This window comes from Rhamphochromis sp. 'chilingali' (genome assembly GCF_963969265.1).
Source record: "Rhamphochromis sp. 'chilingali' genome assembly, chromosome: 18".
Lineage (NCBI taxonomy): Eukaryota > Metazoa > Chordata > Actinopteri > Cichliformes > Cichlidae > Rhamphochromis > Rhamphochromis sp. 'chilingali'.
Window position 1 is genome coordinate 670,001 of NC_137945.1, and position 18,840 is coordinate 688,840.

The 18,840-nt window shown below is 50.5% G+C and overlaps 2 protein-coding genes across 8 annotated transcripts in view; both read right to left on the reverse strand.

Moving 5' to 3' along the window:
* LOC308386158 (histone-lysine N-methyltransferase 2C-like) overlaps nucleotides 1–14,724 on the reverse strand; it is a 50,132-nt gene extending 35,408 nt beyond the window's left edge. For all 7 annotated transcript variants that reach the window (XM_080865483.1, XM_080865480.1, XM_080865485.1 and 4 more), the window contains exons 1-13: nucleotides 13,963–14,724; nucleotides 10,421–10,651; nucleotides 9,012–9,091; nucleotides 5,590–6,127; nucleotides 5,205–5,384; nucleotides 5,062–5,084; nucleotides 4,894–4,977; nucleotides 4,692–4,801; nucleotides 4,358–4,508; nucleotides 4,114–4,288; nucleotides 3,893–4,007; nucleotides 3,642–3,805; nucleotides 1–3,372 (exon numbers count right to left, since the gene is read on the reverse strand). The exon at nucleotides 1–3,372 is cut by the window's left edge and continues 1,145 nt beyond it. In XM_080865483.1, the coding sequence (XP_080721609.1) occupies nucleotides 1–3,372; nucleotides 3,642–3,805; nucleotides 3,893–4,007; nucleotides 4,114–4,288; nucleotides 4,358–4,508; nucleotides 4,692–4,801; nucleotides 4,894–4,977; nucleotides 5,062–5,084; nucleotides 5,205–5,384; nucleotides 5,590–6,127; nucleotides 9,012–9,091; nucleotides 10,421–10,650 (5,222 nt within the window). In that variant the 5' untranslated portion in view covers nucleotide 10,651; nucleotides 13,963–14,724. The remainder of the gene's footprint in view (nucleotides 3,373–3,641; nucleotides 3,806–3,892; nucleotides 4,008–4,113; nucleotides 4,289–4,357; nucleotides 4,509–4,691; nucleotides 4,802–4,893; nucleotides 4,978–5,061; nucleotides 5,085–5,204; nucleotides 5,385–5,589; nucleotides 6,128–9,011; nucleotides 9,092–10,420; nucleotides 10,652–13,962) is intronic.
* A 140-nt stretch (nucleotides 14,725–14,864) lies between these two features.
* On the reverse strand, nucleotides 14,865–17,584 carry xrcc2 (X-ray repair complementing defective repair in Chinese hamster cells 2). The gene is made up of 6 exons (XM_080865541.1): nucleotides 17,229–17,584; nucleotides 16,564–16,645; nucleotides 16,441–16,476; nucleotides 16,218–16,367; nucleotides 15,875–16,136; nucleotides 14,865–15,516 (listed from the first exon to the last, which is right to left on the reverse strand). Exons 1-6 carry the CDS (start codon nucleotides 17,247–17,249, stop codon nucleotides 15,183–15,185), a joined length of 885 nt encoding a protein of 294 aa, XP_080721667.1. The 5' UTR covers nucleotides 17,250–17,584; the 3' UTR covers nucleotides 14,865–15,182.
* Between the last annotated feature and the right edge of the window lie 1,256 nt (nucleotides 17,585–18,840).

An 18,840-nucleotide genomic window follows, 5' to 3' on the forward strand; every position in this document is an offset into this window, starting at 1 on the left:
ACAATGCCACCGGTGACTTCTGAGTAAGCAGGGTCAGGCTGAGGACTGTCTGGTTGACTGGGACTAGGTTCTGACTGAACACCATCACTTGGCTGGATGGTAGCTACCTCCATCTCCTCATCCTGACAGGAGGCAAGGTGGATGGGTTCAGCCAGCACTGCTGATGGGCTACTCTCCCCTGGCACAGGGCTAGGGTGGCCTTCAAGACACATGGTTGGGCTTGTAGGCATCTGGTAAGCACGAGTGGGGCTGGCACAAGCTGAGCTGGCCTGGTTATGTGTGGGGCTAGCTCCTTCAACAACTTCCATGCAGAGCGATGGGGTGTTGTGAAGATTCTGATGAATTAGGCTAGCTGGGGGAGGAGCTTCCTCCATTTCACCGGCACAAGGTGAGCAAGCTAGGCTACTGTGTTTGGCTGAAGTGCTAATGTGAAAAAGGCTTTCTGGTGTCTGGAAATCTAGGACATGAGGGGGACTGGAATGATCGGGACTGAGCGTGCTACTTTCAGGGGGCACTGTGGCCAGGCTAGAGGTGTGGTTAAGGGGAGGAGGGTTATTTTCCAGTGTTTGGCCATCAGGGCTAGAAGGGCATTGTTTCAAGGAGTCAGGTTGTGTGGCATGGGTGGACTCCTGTGTGAGTGTTGAATGTGCAGCAAGTTCTAAAGTATGTAAGCTAAGCTGTGAAGACCGGAGAGCCTGAGCAGGGCTGGCAGGTTGGGACAGACTGCACCGTTTAGGTCTGAGTGGTGGTGACGATGGGCTACATGGAGCTGAGGCGTATCTTGCTGCCGATGAGAGGTCCTGGTCCAGTGTAGACGTGTCCTGTGCAGCCCCATACTGCAGAGTAGGGCTGCTCAATCCAGGGCTCTCCTGGTCCAGTGTAGATTCAGTGTCCTGTGAGGGGTTCCTCATGCCAGCTTGCACAGGACTACAGTCCGTTTGTAGAGCACTGTGCTGAGGCTGTGAGGCTGTGAGGCTGGGACTATGTGATCCACTGAGCTGCATAGCATTGTCCTGTGCAGGACTGTCTGGTGGAAGGCTGTGCCGAGCCTGCTCTGTCCCCAGCTCCACCCTGGGAGGAGTCAGCCCTGATTTGATAGGACTGTGAGGTGAAGGGCTGTGTAGAAAATGTGCAAGGGTACAAGCCATGGGACCACCCTGTACTGGACTCTGCTGAGATTCTGTGTCCATGAACTGATCCTCTGTGGAATTCTGCTCAGTACTTTCCTCAAGTTCTGCCAGATTAGAGTGAGACTGTGCAGGACTCTGCTGAAGGTGTAACGGGGTCCAGCTTTTCTGGTCATCTGTGGAATCCAAGTGGGATGCTGAGTAACTTTCATGGGCCTCTGCAAGATCAGGGCAAGCCGGTGAGGAGCTTATTCTAAACTCTGCCACATCAGGATGGAGCTCTTCTTGATTACGATGGGATGCTGTGTGACAAGAGGGAGATGGCTCGAGTTCTATGACAGAAGGTGCAGTCAAAGGTACAACGTTTTGTTGGGGCTCCATGGGATCAGGATGGGAAATTACAGCACTCTGTGGGAGCTCCGTGACAGATGGTTGAGGACTTTGTGGGGGTTCAGTGTGAGATTGTGCAGGACTTGACAGGAGATCTTTGGGAAATGGTGCATTCTGTGGGAGCTCTGTGGAATCAGTGTGAGACAGAACAAGAATGTGCTGGAGCTCTGCTGAAGGTGATGAGGAACTTTGTTCTATGGGAGATGATGGATGACCTTGTTGAAGCTCTGCATTTTCAGATGGTGCAGGACTTCGGAGTTCAAGCGTTTGTAAGGATTTTGGTTGAAGCTCCGTGGAAATAGGCTGAGGTGGGAGCTCTGTGGGAGATGGTGGAGGATTTTGCTGGAGCTCTGTGGGAGATGGTGGAGGATTTTGCTGGAGCTCTGTGGGAGATGGTGGAAGATTTTGTTGGAGCTCTGTGGGAGATGGTGGAGGATTTTGGTGGAGCTCTGTGGGAGATGGTGGAAGATTTTGTTGGAGCTCTGTGGGAGATGGTGGAAGATTTTGTTGGAGCTCTGTGGGAGATGGTGGAGGATTTTGGTGGAGCTCTGTGGGAGATGGTGGAAGATTTTGTTGGAGCTCTGTGGGAGATGGTGGAGGATTTTGTTGGAGCTCTGTGGGAGATGGTGGAGGATTTTGCTGGAGCTCTGTGGAATCAGGCCAGGATGGTGCAGGATCTTGGAGCTCTTTGAGCATTTGTAAGGAATTTGGTTGAAGCTCCATGGAAACAAGTTGAGATGGGAGCTCTGTGGGAGATGGTGGAGGATTTTTCTGGAGCTCTGTGGGAGATGGTGGAGGATTTTGCCGGAGCTCTGTGGAATCAGGCCATGATGGTGCAGGATCTTGGAGCTCTTTGGGAGATGGTGGAGGGCTTTGCTGCAGCTCTGTGGAAAGAGGGTGAGATGGTGTAGGACTGTCTGGGAGTTCTTTGGGAGACGGTGCAGAAAATTGTTGGTGTTCTACAGGAGTAGGCGAGGAACTTTGTTGGAGCTCCATGGGAGATGATGCAGGACTTTGCTGGAGGTCCTTGAGAACAGGGCTAGATGGTAAAGAACTCTTCAGAAGGAGTTCAGCAGAAGGAGGGAGCTCTGTAAGAGCTAGTGAGGAACTTTGCTGGACTGCCACAGGATACGGGTGAGATGGTGGAGGACTTTGTTGGAGCTCTGTGGGATCAGTTTGACATTGTGAAGGGCTTTGTTCCAACTCCATGCTCCATCCACTTTGTGGGAGAACTTTGGGAGTTTCTAGGAGTTTGGCAGAAACCGGGTGACATAAAAGACTTTCTTGGAGTTCTGTGGACTTTGGGAGAGTTGGTGGAGGACTCTGTTGAAGCGTGGCTTCAGGCTGAGATGATACAGAACTTCCTTGGAGCTCTGTGGACTCAGGGAGAACTGGCAGAGAACTCTGTTGTGTCTCCATACCCTCAGAATGAGACGATAGAGGACTCTGTTGGGGTTCACTGGCTTCAGGGTGAGATGTTGTAGAACTCTGTTGGAGCCCTGTAGACTGAGGAAGAACTGACAGTGGATTATTCAGGAGCTCCTGGGAGTCGGTGTGAGATGACGTAAGACTTGGTGGTGATGGTGCACTGAGGGACTTTGTTGTTCTCTGTGGCGGCTCCTCAGGGACGAGTTGACCAACAGGACTGGCCGGTGGAGCCTCTGTGTACGTTGAGACCGACGGCTGTGGAATGCTACTGGGTGGAGTCTGTGAGGGGCTAAGGGCGGCAGCTGATGCCAATGTGGGACTGTGTGGGTTTGGCTCCTCCTGTTGAGGTCTGCACGTGGAGCAGATGTACACTTTGGACCCCACCTTGTCCTCCCCGGCCTGGATGCTGCAGTCTGCATGGACAAACCTGCAAAACAAAATAGTTTTGTTGTTTTCTCTTCATCACTGTCAAAATAAAAGCATATTTTAATAAAAGCTACCACCAGTGGTTTTAAACCTTTGGGACAGCCCGCCACAGAGGCCCACAGAGGCTGTGCAGTGAGGGCACAAAAGTAACTGAAGTTCATATATGAGAACCACTGGATTCCTCTTTCACAATAAAAGCCATGTTAGTTCTCTTCAGTTCAGGGATTTTATTGTGAAGCAGCCTCAGTGAAACAGATGGTGCTTGTGTACCTATAGCAGCAGACACAGGTCACGCACTCCTGTGGTGTGTAGAGGTCGGGGGTGTGGCCACAGAGAAGGCAGGGCAATGCTGGGTCACACGACTCGCACAGAAACAGGTGATTGGCCCACTGGCCTGATGACCTGACACCACAGCGGCAGCAGACTCTGCAGTTCTGGAGAAGATGAGGGGTGGGAGGGGTTTGTGAGGGTCATCCAAAGTTCAACACACAGCAGTGTGTGTACGTGTGTGTTTATCTCACCTTGCAGCTCCAGCCGGTGCTCGGCGTGTGATCCAGAGGTGGTGTGAGACAGTGTGTGTGGTAGGCTTTATCGCAGCGCTGACACACCAATAACGCAGCTTCATCGCCTTGCAGCCTGACACACAGAGAGCACAGGTGGAGGTTCACACTGAGGACACACCCTCTTTACTCCATCTTCAAATACCTGCTCACCCCAGTCAATAACTCTGCATGTGTGTTACCTGCAGCTCTGACACACGCGACACTGAGGACACTGCCAGCCGGCCCGGCAGAAAGGGGAGGGGGCCACAGAGGGGTCCACGCAGCTGCCATGGTAACGGTTACCACAACAACAGCACATTAACAGGCTGCCAAGCTCACCGCCGCCAGAGCACAGAGCACAGGGTGGCGAGGACCCTGAGGAGACATGATCACGTCACGTTATGACATCACAACCTCACACCCTCTTCAGTCGGCGCCTCTTACCTGCATGTGCGTGCCTTGTACACAGTGTGCGCCTCTGGTTCCAGTCCAGGTGGGCTCCGGCAGCAGCAGCGCAGGGGAAGTGGTAGCACCGCCCACAGTCCATCTCCTGACAACGCAGCGAAGCTCCGAGCTGCCGGCAGAACGCGCACACCTGGACAGGTGAGAGATAGATGGGGTTTAGGGAGGAAGCTGTGGGTAAACCTTTGTATTCTCCTATTTTATTTTAGTCTGGCTCACAGACCCAGGAACCGAGCGCTTCAGCTGATGCACAGTATTCATCTACCTGAGCTACACAAGGAGGAGGGGCTACTGACCAGACGCCGTGAAAACCCACCTGTGTGCTTCCTGTGTCGATGGCTTTGTCCACGTAGAGCAGTGATTGTCCCTCGCCTCGACACACCCCCTCTGACCAAGTGGCACACTGCAGGTGAGCACAGCACTGACCTGTACACGCACACACACAGGAGGTTTAAAACACACACACACACACACAAACACACACACAGAACAGGATGCGGAAGAGGAGGAGGAGGTACCTGTGGGGTCAAACAGTGATTGGACGTTGATGTCATGAGGAAGGCCGATGGGTCCAAGCTGCTTAAGGAACTCTGAGGAAGACTCTGAAACAGCAGCACACAGTGAACAGTCAAACATCAACAACAGCGATCAGGTTGGAACTGTTTCAGTGAACGGGGAGTACTCACCACACTGTTCTGGACTGCAGCACCTGCGCGCGCGCACACACACACACACACACACACACACACACACACACACAGGTCTATGGTTAGCTCGTGACTGTGGTGTCTCTGGAAGGAGAGGGGAAAGAGGAAGTGATGTCACTTACGTGGCCGGGGCTTGGCTGCCGCGGTAGCAGTGGTCGTGGCAGTCGTTGTCTCGGTCAGAGGAGGCGCGGCGATTGAGGATGTGGAGCGGGATGTAGCCGGGCGTCGGGCCGAACACCACCAGCCGGCCCTGGCCCAGAGGAGGCTCGTCGCCGTGGTAACAGAAGGCACACTGCTTCAGCCTGGGGAGAAAAAAACGATGCGTTCAGGAGGTGAGGCGTCACCTGACAGATGACACGGACATTTATCTGCTTCAATCAGGTTCATCACAAAGTCACGTCAGATCTGACTGGAGACATTAAATCTGGAGACTTTCAAAACAAAAGCCTCCCCGGTTTGCCTGCTGAGTGCCGTTGTGGGTGTGCAGGGCGGTCCACAGGCACTCACCTTTTTTTGGTGTGTCCCAGGCTGGGGGTGGGCGAGCCCCCGGAGTCCTCCGACAGAGACCGCTGGAACAGCGGGGACAGCGAGTCCTCGTCCTCCAACCGCAGACAGGGGGACACTGGAGGACTGGAGCGGGGACTGACGGCCGGACTCTGCTCCACGGGGCCGGCCCCGTCCTCCTCTACTTCTATGGGAACCAGGCTGCAGTCCACATCCATAGGGGTGGGGCTGTGACTCGGACTGGGCTGGTCTTCCTCCACAGGATCAGGATCAGGAACAGGATCAAGATGATGGGATTGGGATGGAGGGCTGGAGGGGGGGAGAAGAGGGCTAGAGGCTAGGGGCGGAGCCTCTGAGTGGAGTCTGTCCTCCACCTCCCCCTCCTCAGCACTGGGAGCCAGCTCAGGGTCGGGGGGCACCGGTCCTGGATCCGGGTCAGGATCAGGATCTGGACTGGGCTCATCCTGGGCAGGTTCAGAGCTTGTTTTGGATTTTCTCCTGGAGGTGGAGCGCTGCCGCCGTGTGGTCTGAGCCTTCACCTCTGTGGACACGCACACACACAGTCACAAACGTATGCAGGACACAAGAGGTGCATTGTGGGTAACATAGGCACCATCACACATTCTTAATCTCCAGCATGACACCATGTTTTATGTCAGAGCGGGTGAACAGCACTGGTGGAGGTGTAGATGCCCTCGTGTGGGCGTACCTGAGCAGGTGAGGTTCAGGCTACGTCTGCACGTACACGACGTTTTCGATCACTGAAAACTTTTTAAAAACTCTGTTTTTGTGTTTACATGTGGACGAGGAAAACAGAGATTACTTACGCAACGTCAAATGTTTGCATCTTTTTTGACGTCATACAGTGCGCCACGTTATTGTTTACATGAGACGAATTTCTACAACGGTGGATAGAAACAAAACGCTGCTGTTAATCTGACTGTCTGCAGTTTTTACACACTCACACAAACACAGAGGCGTCAGAGTGAACTCCACCCAACACAGACGCTCTCTCAGCCCAAATCCTGACATCGGTTTTGATTAAATTTAAATGTTTTAAATTAGAACGTATGTGTGCTTTCTGTTCAATCCTGAGTTGTGAGTCTACACCAGCTAAAATACTGTTTTTTAGAGGTGGGAATCACCATACATCCCACGATACGATATTATTGCAATTTTTTAAAATATTTTGCGATATTCAGATTCTGTACATAAAGTTAAACTTTATCAATATTCATTTTATCTAATATCAAAGTCTCACACTCAGTCTTTCTCTCATTTCAGTTTTATTGTTGACAAACTGAACGGTTTGTATTACAGTCTAGTCCAACTTAGCCGAATGCAACCATCTGGTACAATTAGAGATGGACCGATCCGATATTACGTATCGGTATCGGTCCGATACTGACCTAAATTACTGGATCGGATATCGGAGAAAAATAAAAAATGTAATCCGATCCATTAAATATCACGAAAGCACCTCACAAAACTTGCAACACGCCGTAACTCACCTCAGAACGTTAGCAGTCGGAGCAGTATGCATCACGTGATAGAGCGGCTGTGGCATGCGGGACCTGTCGGTGGTCTGGATAGCATTTGGAGCTTCGCTAGCAACCCGGCATTTCATCTCCGACAAAGTTATCCCGAGAGAAGTAAAGCAAGTGTGTAAGTCCATCTCTGAATGTTTGTAAAGCATTCCCACGTTAAGCTTAACGAGCGACTGCCTCTCGCTCTCCGGCTGCTACTTCAATCATGAAACTGCTTAACGATCAGCTGATCGGCTTTTCTGTCGCGAGTCTGTGTCTCTAGTTTGTTTTTGGCCCACTTTGCACCAGAAAGAGGAAACCAGCGGCTGAACAACAGCAGCACGTTTAAGCTTGATCAGCTGTTGGTAGAATTTATTTAATATTAGTTTCTACTCGAGGATCTTTTTCTACGTAGCTGACGCTGGTAACTGTGCAGGGGCGGATCTAGCAAAGTTTAGCCAGGGGGGCCGATAGGGCATGAACAGGGAAAAGGGGGCACAAAGACATACTTTTCTTTCTTATTCTCATTTAAAATGTCGAGCTTTTAATAAATAATTATCTGACACCCAAAGTTTTAATTTGATGTAAAATGAATAGAAGTCAATTACTGTATATAGTAACTATTAAGTCTAATATATATACCCTAGTAAGCTATAGTACTTTTTCCTTTGGGAAGGTACCATCTGTGCAGTCTGCAATTTTGCTGAAGAAAGATGTTGAATCTATTTAATATTTCTTGAAAAATAATTGATTTCTGTGCATTTTTTTTCACACTGCATCAAATTAAGGTTGATTACGTCGATTAAGCATCATGAGGTGGAGCGTGAGGGGTGGTTCCCTATTTTTTATTTATTTATTTTTGTTGTTGCTGGGAGTTGGAACCCTATTAGTTAGGTTGCTTAATATTTATGCTAAGTACTCTTTAAAATACCAGAATAGAGAGGATGGTGCAGGTTTAAGTTTATTAGATTGATCAGTATTGCTGAACTATGAAATATTTTTTTTTTGCATACAGGTATAACAGAATAGCTTTAGTGTAGTTGTTGTTTTAAACTTGAGTATGAACTTATACAAAATGCAGCAAGATATTTAAAAAACAGTTTTGTTGATTAAAAAACACTATATCGGATTCATATCGGTATCGGCAGATATCCAAATTTATGATATCGGTATCGGACATAAAAAAGTGGTATCGTGCCATCTCTAGGTACAATTACAGCTATTCTGAACTATGCAATATGAAAACTATGCAGCCCATTCAGCAACTGAAGAATTTGAAAGTAAATTAAAACAAAATATAATTTTACATTAAATAAAAAAGTTTTAAACTTAATTAAAATAAAACATAAATTAAAATAAGTAAACTGTCATGTTTATTGCTGCCAAAAAAACAGTTAAACACATTTGGACAGTGTCAGGACTCTTGCTCAGAAAAAGGATCAACATGCTCTGAAGTCAGAGTTCCAGTCCACAAAAACTTTTTTTGTAACAAAATATCGATTTCTGCCGTCCCTGTATTGATACATTATTAGCAAACAAAATATCACGATACCACACAGTATCGATTTTTTCCCCCACCCCTACTGTTTTTGGATATTCACATTTGAAACAAAATTAGCTGCCTTTCGAGAAAAACAAAAACTTTCCAGAAGTCCTTGAAACCCGTTTCCTCTTTCCCTCCCAGGCTTCGAGACTTCTGATTGGCCAACATTTGTACACGGCTAGGATTTGGCATGTTCTTGACAACATTTGACTGCGTTTTTGGCGGTTACATGTGGACAGGATTCTTTTAAAAACGGAGAATCTCAGTTTTCAGAAATAGCCGTGTACGTGTTGATGTAGCCTCCAACACTCAGACCTCGTAGCCTCAAACACAGACATCCAGCTGGTTCTACACACCTGTCTTCTGGAGGGGCTTCGTCTCTGTGGCATCCATGCTCTCTTCATCCTCTACCTGAGCTCGTCCTCGGCTCCGCCCCCTGCGTGCACGCACACACACACACACACACACACACACAGAGCAGTTAGAGGTTAACACAGTGAAGGAACAGCATTAACCCTCTGGATCCTCCTCCAGCTGTGTCCCCATTGAAGCCATTGCAGCACATCTGGATCCCTTCGATGTGAGCGCCATGCCTGACTTGTGTGTTACAGCAGGAGGAGATCAGCTGCTGCGTTACATCATCACCCGACTGAAACGAGCATCAAAAAATAAAAAAGAAAAAAGAAAATGTCAATGAAATCAGGAAAACAACAGTTAGCACCCGACGCTGCTTTCTCACAGCTGTTTGACTCCGCCCACAGAAACAAGGACGGCGTTGGCTCCTCAGACAGCTGCCTGAAGGTCCTGATGAAACGCACGTGTAGCCCAGCAGGTCACAGCTCAGACTCACGAGTGCTTTAACCGCAGAGGCCCGATCAGCCTGTGGCGGTGAGGGTCCTCACAAAGACAGAATTACAAACGTGTGTGTGTATTCGTTCTAAGCAGTTGGCTAATGAGCATCAGGAAACACCTGAATCAGGTAAACATGATGACATCACAACAGAGATCTGTGTGTGTGGCAGGAGGTAAAACCAGGAGCCAGCACGTGCCCCCTGTCAGACTCCCTCGTTACCCAGCATGCAACTTCCTACTTCCTCTCCAACACACACACCTGTATATTTGTCTCTGTGAGGACTCTTCCCTCCACAGACTGAATCTAAGCAGCAAACACACACAGTCAAAGTTTCAGGACCTCCAGCATCACTTCCCCTGCACTGAGTGTGGATCAGGTCCAGGCTCGCCCTGCTGGATGATTCTGGGTCCACCTCAGGGCGATCGCGCTGCTAGCTTCCACACATTTCTGACCCTCTGACTCAAACTCCAGACCTCAGATGTGCTTCTCTGTCCTAAAATAAGGAGGCTGTTACTCAGTTACTCTGAAGTGAAAATGGAGCGCGGTGGTTTCTAAACACAGTTAATGTCGTACTTTTACATCATCGCCGTGCTGCAGGTGGCGTTAGCCTCGTGGGACCACACAGAGCTGTTGCCGAGCTGCTCGGCCTTCTTACAGGTGTCGATTGTGGCCTGCGGTGGTCTGCACCATGCTGGATCAGGAACGTGAAGCTCTAAAACATCAGTGCTGACCCTGCTCTGACTCCAGGATCCTCCCCTCTGACTCACCTGCTTCATTTATGCAGAAATACCAAACATGCAGCTGCTAACCTGCAGCCACGTTGTTCAGCTGGAGGAGGCACCACGGATCAACCTGCTGCAGGAACAGGTGAGCACACCTGAGCACACACTCACATCACACACACACACTTACTTCTTTCTTGATTTGGGGGGCGGAGGGGGAGGAGGTGGTGGAGGAGGAGGCGGGGCAGCAGGTCCAGAGCGCCCGCTGCTCCCATCTTTCCTCGGTCGCCCACGGGGCCGCCTCTCAGGGGCGGGGCTAGAAGCAGTGGCTTTGGCCAGCTGAGCGCTGCGGCCGGCCCGAGTGACGGGAGGGGGTGGCCCTCTGTCCCGAGGCTCCTGAGGCTGAGCCTCAGATGGCATTCTGGGTAAAGAAAGAGAGAGAGGTGAGGAACAGGGTGGAGCTGGGATTTATGCTTCCCCTTTAAACCCACACTACACATAAGCCACGCCCACAAACCCTCTGAAACCTGACTGCAGCCCGCCACCTTCTTCCTCTTCTACTGTTACTTTTGCAACAGGAAGCTGGAAGAGAACAAATAAACAAGAGAAGAGAAACTGTACCGCCCCTTGGTGTTTGGGCGGTGAACTGCGGAACACAGACGCTATAAACTCAGGACAGCCGCACAGCCATCAGGTGTGTCACCTGTGTGTGGTACAGTGTGTTCACACGTGAGCGCAGCCGATGCATAAAACGAGTTTCCTCACGTGAACGCTCCACAGCTGACCTGCTATTTCACACGAGAACAAGTCACACCTCAAAGTTTACAAAGCTGATGTAAAGGACTCAAAGCTTCCAGGCACGACAACGCACAGACACACACAGCCAGATGTTGGACACCTGCAGGGACTCCCCCAGGAAGAGCAGCAGCTCGGTGTGTGAGGTCACACAGAGAGGGCGCGCTGTGCGTCCTCTGAGCTCAGGTGAAGTACAGACGCCACGAGGACGATTCAGCAGCTCCTAAACGCTGCGCGACCAAACTTGAGGATCAGGTGACGCTCAGGTGTGCTGCATTAACACACCTCAGAGGTCAAAGGTCAGACTGTTCGCAGAGCCTCCTACAGAACGAGGAGGACGTGAACAACGATGGGAGGAGCTAACCAATACCAGCACGGTGCACAGCGAGCTACAGACCCTCCCACAACCTGTTGTAAGGAAGTTCTCAAGAACCAATCAGGAACACAGAGTTTTCCATAGCGTTTCCATAGCGACCGGTGTCTGGGCCTCGGTAAGCTAACCCTGCAGCGCTGATGGTCACATGACTGCAAACCCTCCACACGCAGACACGCTCAGTTTAAACCTCGAGCTTGTGATTCACACGGCCGCCGCCACACGCCCTCGCCGCCACACTCTCCCGTCTGTTTCTCTGCCCATTAACAGCTATGGCGCCATCATCACACACGGATGTAAGCGGCCCACGTAGTGCCGCTCAGCTCACCCTAAAGTCAGAACGGCAGGTGTAAGTGGTGTTTGAAGCAGCAGGTGAGGTTAAAGCGCCCAAAAGGCGGGCCGAGGGGCGACTGTTACTGACAAGAAAAGCTTCCTCAGTGACACCGGCCGCGCTGAACCTCTGCCAGGCGCCACACGGTCCCGTATAAACCACTTCCTGTGAGCTGCCAGAGGTGCGACTACGTTGTGTCTCTCTGAGCGTGAACAGAAACAAAAACTGATGCACCCGCCTGGACCAGAACGAAGCCGCCGCCACCTCACAGCAGCTCATCCAGCCACTCGTGCAACATGAAGCTGAGCGACCTTTGACCCTGTCTGCCTGTTGATCAGTGTCACAGCATCCTGCGTTGGTAAAGGACCCTGAGAGAGGTGCTGCCATCTGAGATGCTCCCGTGGGACATTTTGTTGTTTTTACTCGACGATCATTAAAAATGTTTTTATTCTGAGGAGGTACACTCAGCTCTGCCGCTGTCGGGTGGAGGCCAGCACCACCCTGTCTCATTGCAGGAAACCCCACTAACCAGACCTGGTTTCAGTCTGACGCCGCTGCGGCTCAACGATGGCGCAAACCATAACCGGGATTATTTTACTCACTGACCTAATTTGGATTATTTACCGTGGTCACCTGAACTTTATTAAACCTGGAAGGACAAACGGGGACACGCAGAGGACAGCAGGCCCAGACCAGCCTCATCGCAACCAACCAATCAGCAACCGGAACCCAGGTTACTGATCCTCAGGGTCCTGCCCCCTCACGGAGACAAATCAGCCTCGGTTAGCGTTGCCGCATGCAAGCTGCAGAGACTCAAAGCCAACAGCCGCACAGGTGCTCACTGAAAGGTTTGAACCTTCATTTCTGTGAGCTTCTGTTCCGCTCAATGACCTGTGATCACATGCCCTCCAAACGTCCAATCAGGGGTGGGAAGAGCCCAGCTGGCTCGAGCTGAACTAAACAGCGAGTGCATATGAGCTTCTGCTGAGGAACAAACACAGTGATCATCTCCACAAAATCACAGCTGACATTAAAACACGATTAACCTCTAACGTCCACGCTTCCTGTCCGACGGGCGGCGGGGTCCCTTCAGCTCGGCAAACATGGCAGAAAAGCAGCTGAGGAGGAGCTGCAGCAAACACGGCACGGAAACATGGCTTTACGGCGCCGTTTAGTTCAGGCACAGGAAGTAAACAAAAACACGAGCTCATCTTTAATCCCACTGGCTGATTAGCTGTGTGGGCGGGCAACCATCTATGTCCAGGTGAATTCACCATCAAGCGCAAGAGACATGTGGCATGTTTGAAGTTTAAGGAGAATATCTGGTGTTTGTGGATGCTGGTCTCATCTTTGATCCACGCCACCAACAGCTGCAGTGCACCTTCACCTTAGACTGTAAACTACGCCTGTCTCCATATTCTGACTGTTTACAGACAAACGGATCAATCAATCAGTGAAAACTAACCAGCAGATGATCTGATTGACTCGATCAGCACCTGTGGGATTATTGGAACCAGATTAGGGTTGACTCTCGGATGGAACAGGTACAGGTGAGCGCTGCTGTTGCCTGTGTAGGTATTATCCCTCTGCTCTGTGTGCCAGCTTAATGTAATCCAGCTGTATACCCCGGGACCGATGAGGTGCAGCTCTCTGGTGTCAGCTGGTCAGAGTACTCACCTGCACAGGTGCACAGTGTTTACAGTGTGCTGATTAAACGGACCTAGTGCATATTTTGGTGTGTTTTTCACTTTTCTAGCTGCTGTGCGTGTACCTGCCCAGGTGTGCCGCTGGACACCAGGTGAGCTCAGTGTTGTGTCTGGTGAGGTTAAGGTCTCAGGTGAGCCTCGCTGGGTGGCTGTGTGTGGGTAACCTGCTGGTTAGCATGCTAATAAGCTCGCCTGTCACAGCGGCCGTGGAGCCCGGTACTGCCGCCTGTGAGCCCGCTCACAGCCCCACACGCTCGGTGCGGCCTCGGTAAGGGTACCGGGAGCCGTTCGGTGGTTCTAACTCGCTGTTTAAAGGCTTTCCTCCGGCCCGGAGCGGCTAGCGCTTAGCCGTTAGCTCGCTCGGACCGCCCAGTTGACTGATCACTTCTCTGTTAGCGTTAGCGTGCAGGCTAGCTGTTAGCAGCCCGGTCCGCGGCGCGCTAGTGGCGGGTCGGGATGGGCGGCAGGAAGCGGGACGTTTAGCGAGCCGCGGGAGTGTCGAGAGAATAGGGAAGAAGCGTCCTTACTGATTCGATGCAATTCTCTTTTTCCTCTCCAGCTTTCAGCCAACTTAGAGCGACGACTTCAAAGCCAGCAGCGAACTTCTGCCAACCTCAGCCTCCGTTTGACACGCCTGGCACGGCCGGGTCTCCGGCGGAACATTCCCGGCGGAGCACGGAGGGAAAAGCGCGGTTTTTACTCCGAAAACTGGCGAAAAATTAAAGTTGAAGCGGTCGCTCCGTCACGGAGGCCATGTTTGGGAGCAACCGAACCACCGCCTGTCAGTGCCAGCAGAGGAAGTAGGTCCCGCAAAACACGTCCCGCCTCGCCGGGCCGCACGCTCCCGTCAGACCCAGACACGGGCGGCGTGTACCGAGGATCGGCCTGTGAAAAGTGCCGGTGTGCAAGCCTCCACGCGGGCACCGGGAATATTTGTTTGTGTTGTGTAAAAAGTGTGTCTGACCCCGCGGAGGGATCAGTTGGAGGACTGCTCTGGTGAAGCGGCTCTGTCAGCAGACCTGGAAGTCCCGGAGCGGAGCGCGAGGATCCGGACCGCGCCAGGCACGTGCCCGAGCACGGAGCAGAGGGTCGGGGTCAAGGGTCAGGTTAGTGTCGACCCGAGAGCGCCACGCCTGCAGTAAGAGGTTCCGGTTATTAGCCACTAAAGTTTAAAAGAGCCAAACTGTCCGTGACAGTGACGTCATCACCCTCATCACAGGGATGCTGACGTGGTGGGCGTGTCTGTCTTGGATAACACTGATGGTTATGATCGTCGTTTCATGTATTATGTATGTCAGACAGGAGAGAATAAGCTCCGCCCACAGTACCAGTATACCTGCAGCACCTGGAGCTGACGCCACACCCACCTCAGTTATTATTAATTAATCTACAATCTGCTGATGGGTCTGAGTGGAAACAAACACACAGGTCACAACATACATGTCCAGTTTATTGAACACAAACACTAATGCTGACCCTTTGGCCCCTAACAATGACCTCATCCTGACCCCACCCCCTCCACTTTCCCTGTACAGTCCCACCTGTGCAGCTCATTACAGTCTGCTCCTGTTTCCACTGTGGGCCGAGCAGCAGTCAGAGCACAGAATCACATCACACAGAAAAACACGCAGATGAAGTAAACAGTCTGTGCTGTGAGGGGCGTGTCTGCGGCAAGGGCTCAAATGTGATTGGTCCCTCAGCCAGATGACGGACATCTCCCTGATCCATGATTGGACCAGAGTCTGAGTTACTGACGTGCAGCACATTTGTTCTCCTCGGACGCCGACAGGAACTCCACTCCTGCCTCCGTCACACAGAAGGAGCTGCTCCAGGAGACCTTGACCCTCGAAGAGAAGGTGGTGCAGTGGACGGTGAAGATCTGCTGTCTCCTCTGCTCCTGGTCGTGTCCTCCTTCGGCAGCCATGTTGTTTCCTGGCTCCTGCCTGGAGCACAGCAGCCGGTGGGTCACCAGCCTCTGCCAGGAGCGGCAGAGGTACGACCGCTCGGAGTCTGAGGAGGAGGAGGGGACGCCGGGCCTCCTGATGGCGTGACAGGTGGCGAAGACAGTAATTCTGTAATCCCTGTGGAGTAGGAGGAGTCAAAAATCAGAAAATTAGTGAGCCACAGTCCAGAACAGAACCACCACAGGCTCCACTCAGGTATTTGACCCAGCAAAACACGAACAAACCAACATTTTACACAAACACTCGTCAGAGCGTGAGCGATTGACCAGCCAACACCCTGACCTACGGTGCTGACACTGCAGTTTGACCACCAGGGGGCACTCTGCACATGTGTTTGTACCTGAAAGAGAAAAGCTGCGCACATGACCGTGATCATATCAGAGCTCAGCGGAAGCCTTCAGAGTGGTGGTGATGTCACGCAGCGCACTGTAACGCATGACCTGCGAGCAGCCTGAATCAGTCTAACTCCACCCACCTGAGCAGGCGTCCCAGCAGCTCCGCACACCTACTGAGCTTCTCCTCCTGTTTGGTGTAGCTGGCCCCACCCTCGCAGCGATCCACCCAATAAAACGCGGAAATGCTGTCTATGAGGATGAGCGCCAGGGCGGGCCGTGATGACAAGGTGGTCTCCAGGAAGTGGAGGGTGAGGAGGAGCTGTGAGGAGGAGTAGCAGTGAACAAACAGGAGGCGGGACAGACATGAGCGCAGCGCCGCCTCGTCTGCTCCGGCCAACAGCGCTAAGGACCCGGAGAGAAAGGGTTAGTGTGTAACTTCCTGTTTGTTTGTGTGTGTGTGTGTGTGCATGCGTGTGCATATACCTGCGCTCAGTTTGCTGTCCAGGATGCTGACCAGGTGTAACATGTCTAGGCTGTAGTCGGTGTCCACAAACACCACATCCACCTCCAGACCCCCAGCTGCCTCCGGCAGCACGCAGCGGCACAGCAGGTGATACAACAGCTCCGTCTTACCTGAGCAACACACACACACACACAGTTTACATCCAGGTTAAAGGTGGAGGCACTTCCTGCATCGTGAACTCACCTGTGCCCTCCAGCCCAAACAGCTCCACCACCGCACCTGAGAGCAAGAAACAACACATACAGTGAGACAGTCACCTGACTGACAGCATGTGTCAGCTGTGAGTGGGTGGGCGTGGCCAGTCACCTTGGTCGGGTCCTCGGTCTTCCGGAAACAGACGAGGCTCAATATCCTTAAGGCAGCGCCGTGCCTCCAGACGAGCTAACAGCTGACAAGACGCACACACCGTTACACTCTGCTCCAGGATATACACTCTGCTCCAGGATATACACTCTGCCATATTACACTCTGCTCCAGGATATACACTCTGCTCCAGGATATACACTCTGCCATATGACACACTGCTCCAGGATATACACTCTGCTCCAGGATATACACTCTGCCATATGACACACTGCTCCAGGATATACACTCTGCCATATTACACTCTGCTCCAGGATATACACTCTGCTCCAGGATATACACTCTGCCATATGACACACTGCTCCAGGATATACACTGTACAGATCATTACACACTGCTGCAGCACGTAGACTGTACCACACTACAAACTAAACACGTGTTTTGAGTTTCCGGCAGCATCTCCAGCTGTGCAGAGCTCTGCTCAGTGAAGGTCACAGCAACACACCTGTACCAAACTCGAACAGGTAACTGTCTGTTTTCTTCCTACATCGCTTGTAAGCAGACACACACCCTCTGACAGTTACCGTCACGCGGTGCTAACAGCGCTCTCATCTCGCTAACAGCGCGGTCACGTGACACACAGGCAAACACGGGCTTCGGTTTCTCACCTGAGCGCCGCTCTCGCTCATCTCAGCAGAGCTCCTTCTCCTTCGGGACCCGCCACGGCTGTTTTGAACTGACTTCCGGTTTCCGCCATATTGCGACCGCCACAGCAACCGGAAACACGTGATCTCCACAGTAGCCGGAAACACGTAACTTCAGTTAAATCGACTTTGACAGGGAAAACTAAATTGTGTTTTTGTTACTATTGATGCTGCTGAAAAATAAATTTGGTTCTAAGTGTTTTAACACTCTGGGTTTATTTAAAAAAATCACCATCCCTTCAGCTCGTTTGTGGCCAAAAGTGTCCATGTGTTAGATTAGATTAGATTAGATTAGATTAGATTAGATAGAACTTTATTAATCCCTCGGGTGGGTTCCTCTGGGAAATTCGATTTCCAAAAAAGCACAGCACCGACAGAGTTATACACACACACATATATATATAAATACAGAGACAATATAAATAAAATATACGAAGGGGATAAATAGAATAAATAGGAATAAAAATAAAAATACAAGTGAATTGCACATTTCAAGTATTGAAAGTTACGTTTTGTCAACGCGAGAGTTGAGCCTCGGGTGTGAAATGTATGGTTTTCAGGGTTTTCCTCGGTTTCCCTGGGTGTCTTCCCGTGTTGTAGTTGTGTCTTATTTTGAAAGGATTATTTACGCGTTACCATAGCGCCCAGAGAGCATTAAGGGGCAGAGAGGAGGATGTTACTCTCAATGTTGTTGGCGCATTTCAAGAGGACACTGCTAATAAAATTACACAGCTGAATTCGCGTTTATTATATTTACGAAATACCACAGTTTTTGTAAATATAACTTCGCGGATTTCACCTACCGCGGGTTATTTTTAGAACGTAACTCCTGCGATAAACGAGGGACCACTATATTATTAATAGTAGAGTCTGGGACATTTAATTGATTAACATCAACATTATTGAGCACTATTATTTTTGTTCAAGGAGAGCAAAAACTATAAAACTCTCTCACCTTGTTCGTTGCCAAAAATGGCAACTTTTGTGTGTGTTTTTTTTTTTTTACAAAATGCTGTAAAATGTATATTTATTAAAACATTGATCTACTTTTACCGACTTGACTCTTTAAATTAGCTCCAGTCCTTTTCTTCAAAAAACCAAAATTTTATCTATATTCTTTTTTTTTTTACACTTTAAATGCCAGTTAGGTCATATATTACCAGTAACTTTTCAGATAAAACAGTAATAAAGTCCTAATGGTTTCATAAATCTTCGTATTTATTTATTTTTTTCATATAAGCATCGGGGACAAAGCTGTCTTGCAATTGTTGAGGTCACTATAGTGTGGGCCCTTTTTCTTCCAGGATCACTCTTCATTTGTAGGTTTAGAGGTCTCCTACTACTGTGAAGTGATTTTCATGGGACAAAGGCTTGTATTCCAAGATCTGGGAGATTGTAGAGATGAGCAGTGATGCCCTTCTTACCATCTTTCCAGAAAAATAAGTGATCTAGAAGCTGTTAGGCTGACTTACAGCAGCAGCACTTTCTGCACCTGCATAAACTCCAGGACACATTTACTAACAGTTTTTGTTGCTGTATGTGCTGCAGCTTTGATTTTTTTACTATAATCATATTT

Bases quoted from the DNA above. Each gene is read 5' to 3' on its own strand.
- xrcc2 (XM_080865541.1), bottom strand. From the start codon at position 17,249: ATGAGCGAGAGCGGCGCTCAG. The intron at 16,477-16,563 runs GTGACTGGCCAC...TCTTGCTCTCAG, and splicing joins AGACCGAGGACCCGACCAAG to GTGCGGTGGTGGAGCTGTTT. The intron at 15,517-15,874 runs GTGGGTGGAGTT...CCTACTCCACAG, and splicing joins CTGCTGGGACGCCTGCTCAG to GGATTACAGAATTACTGTCT.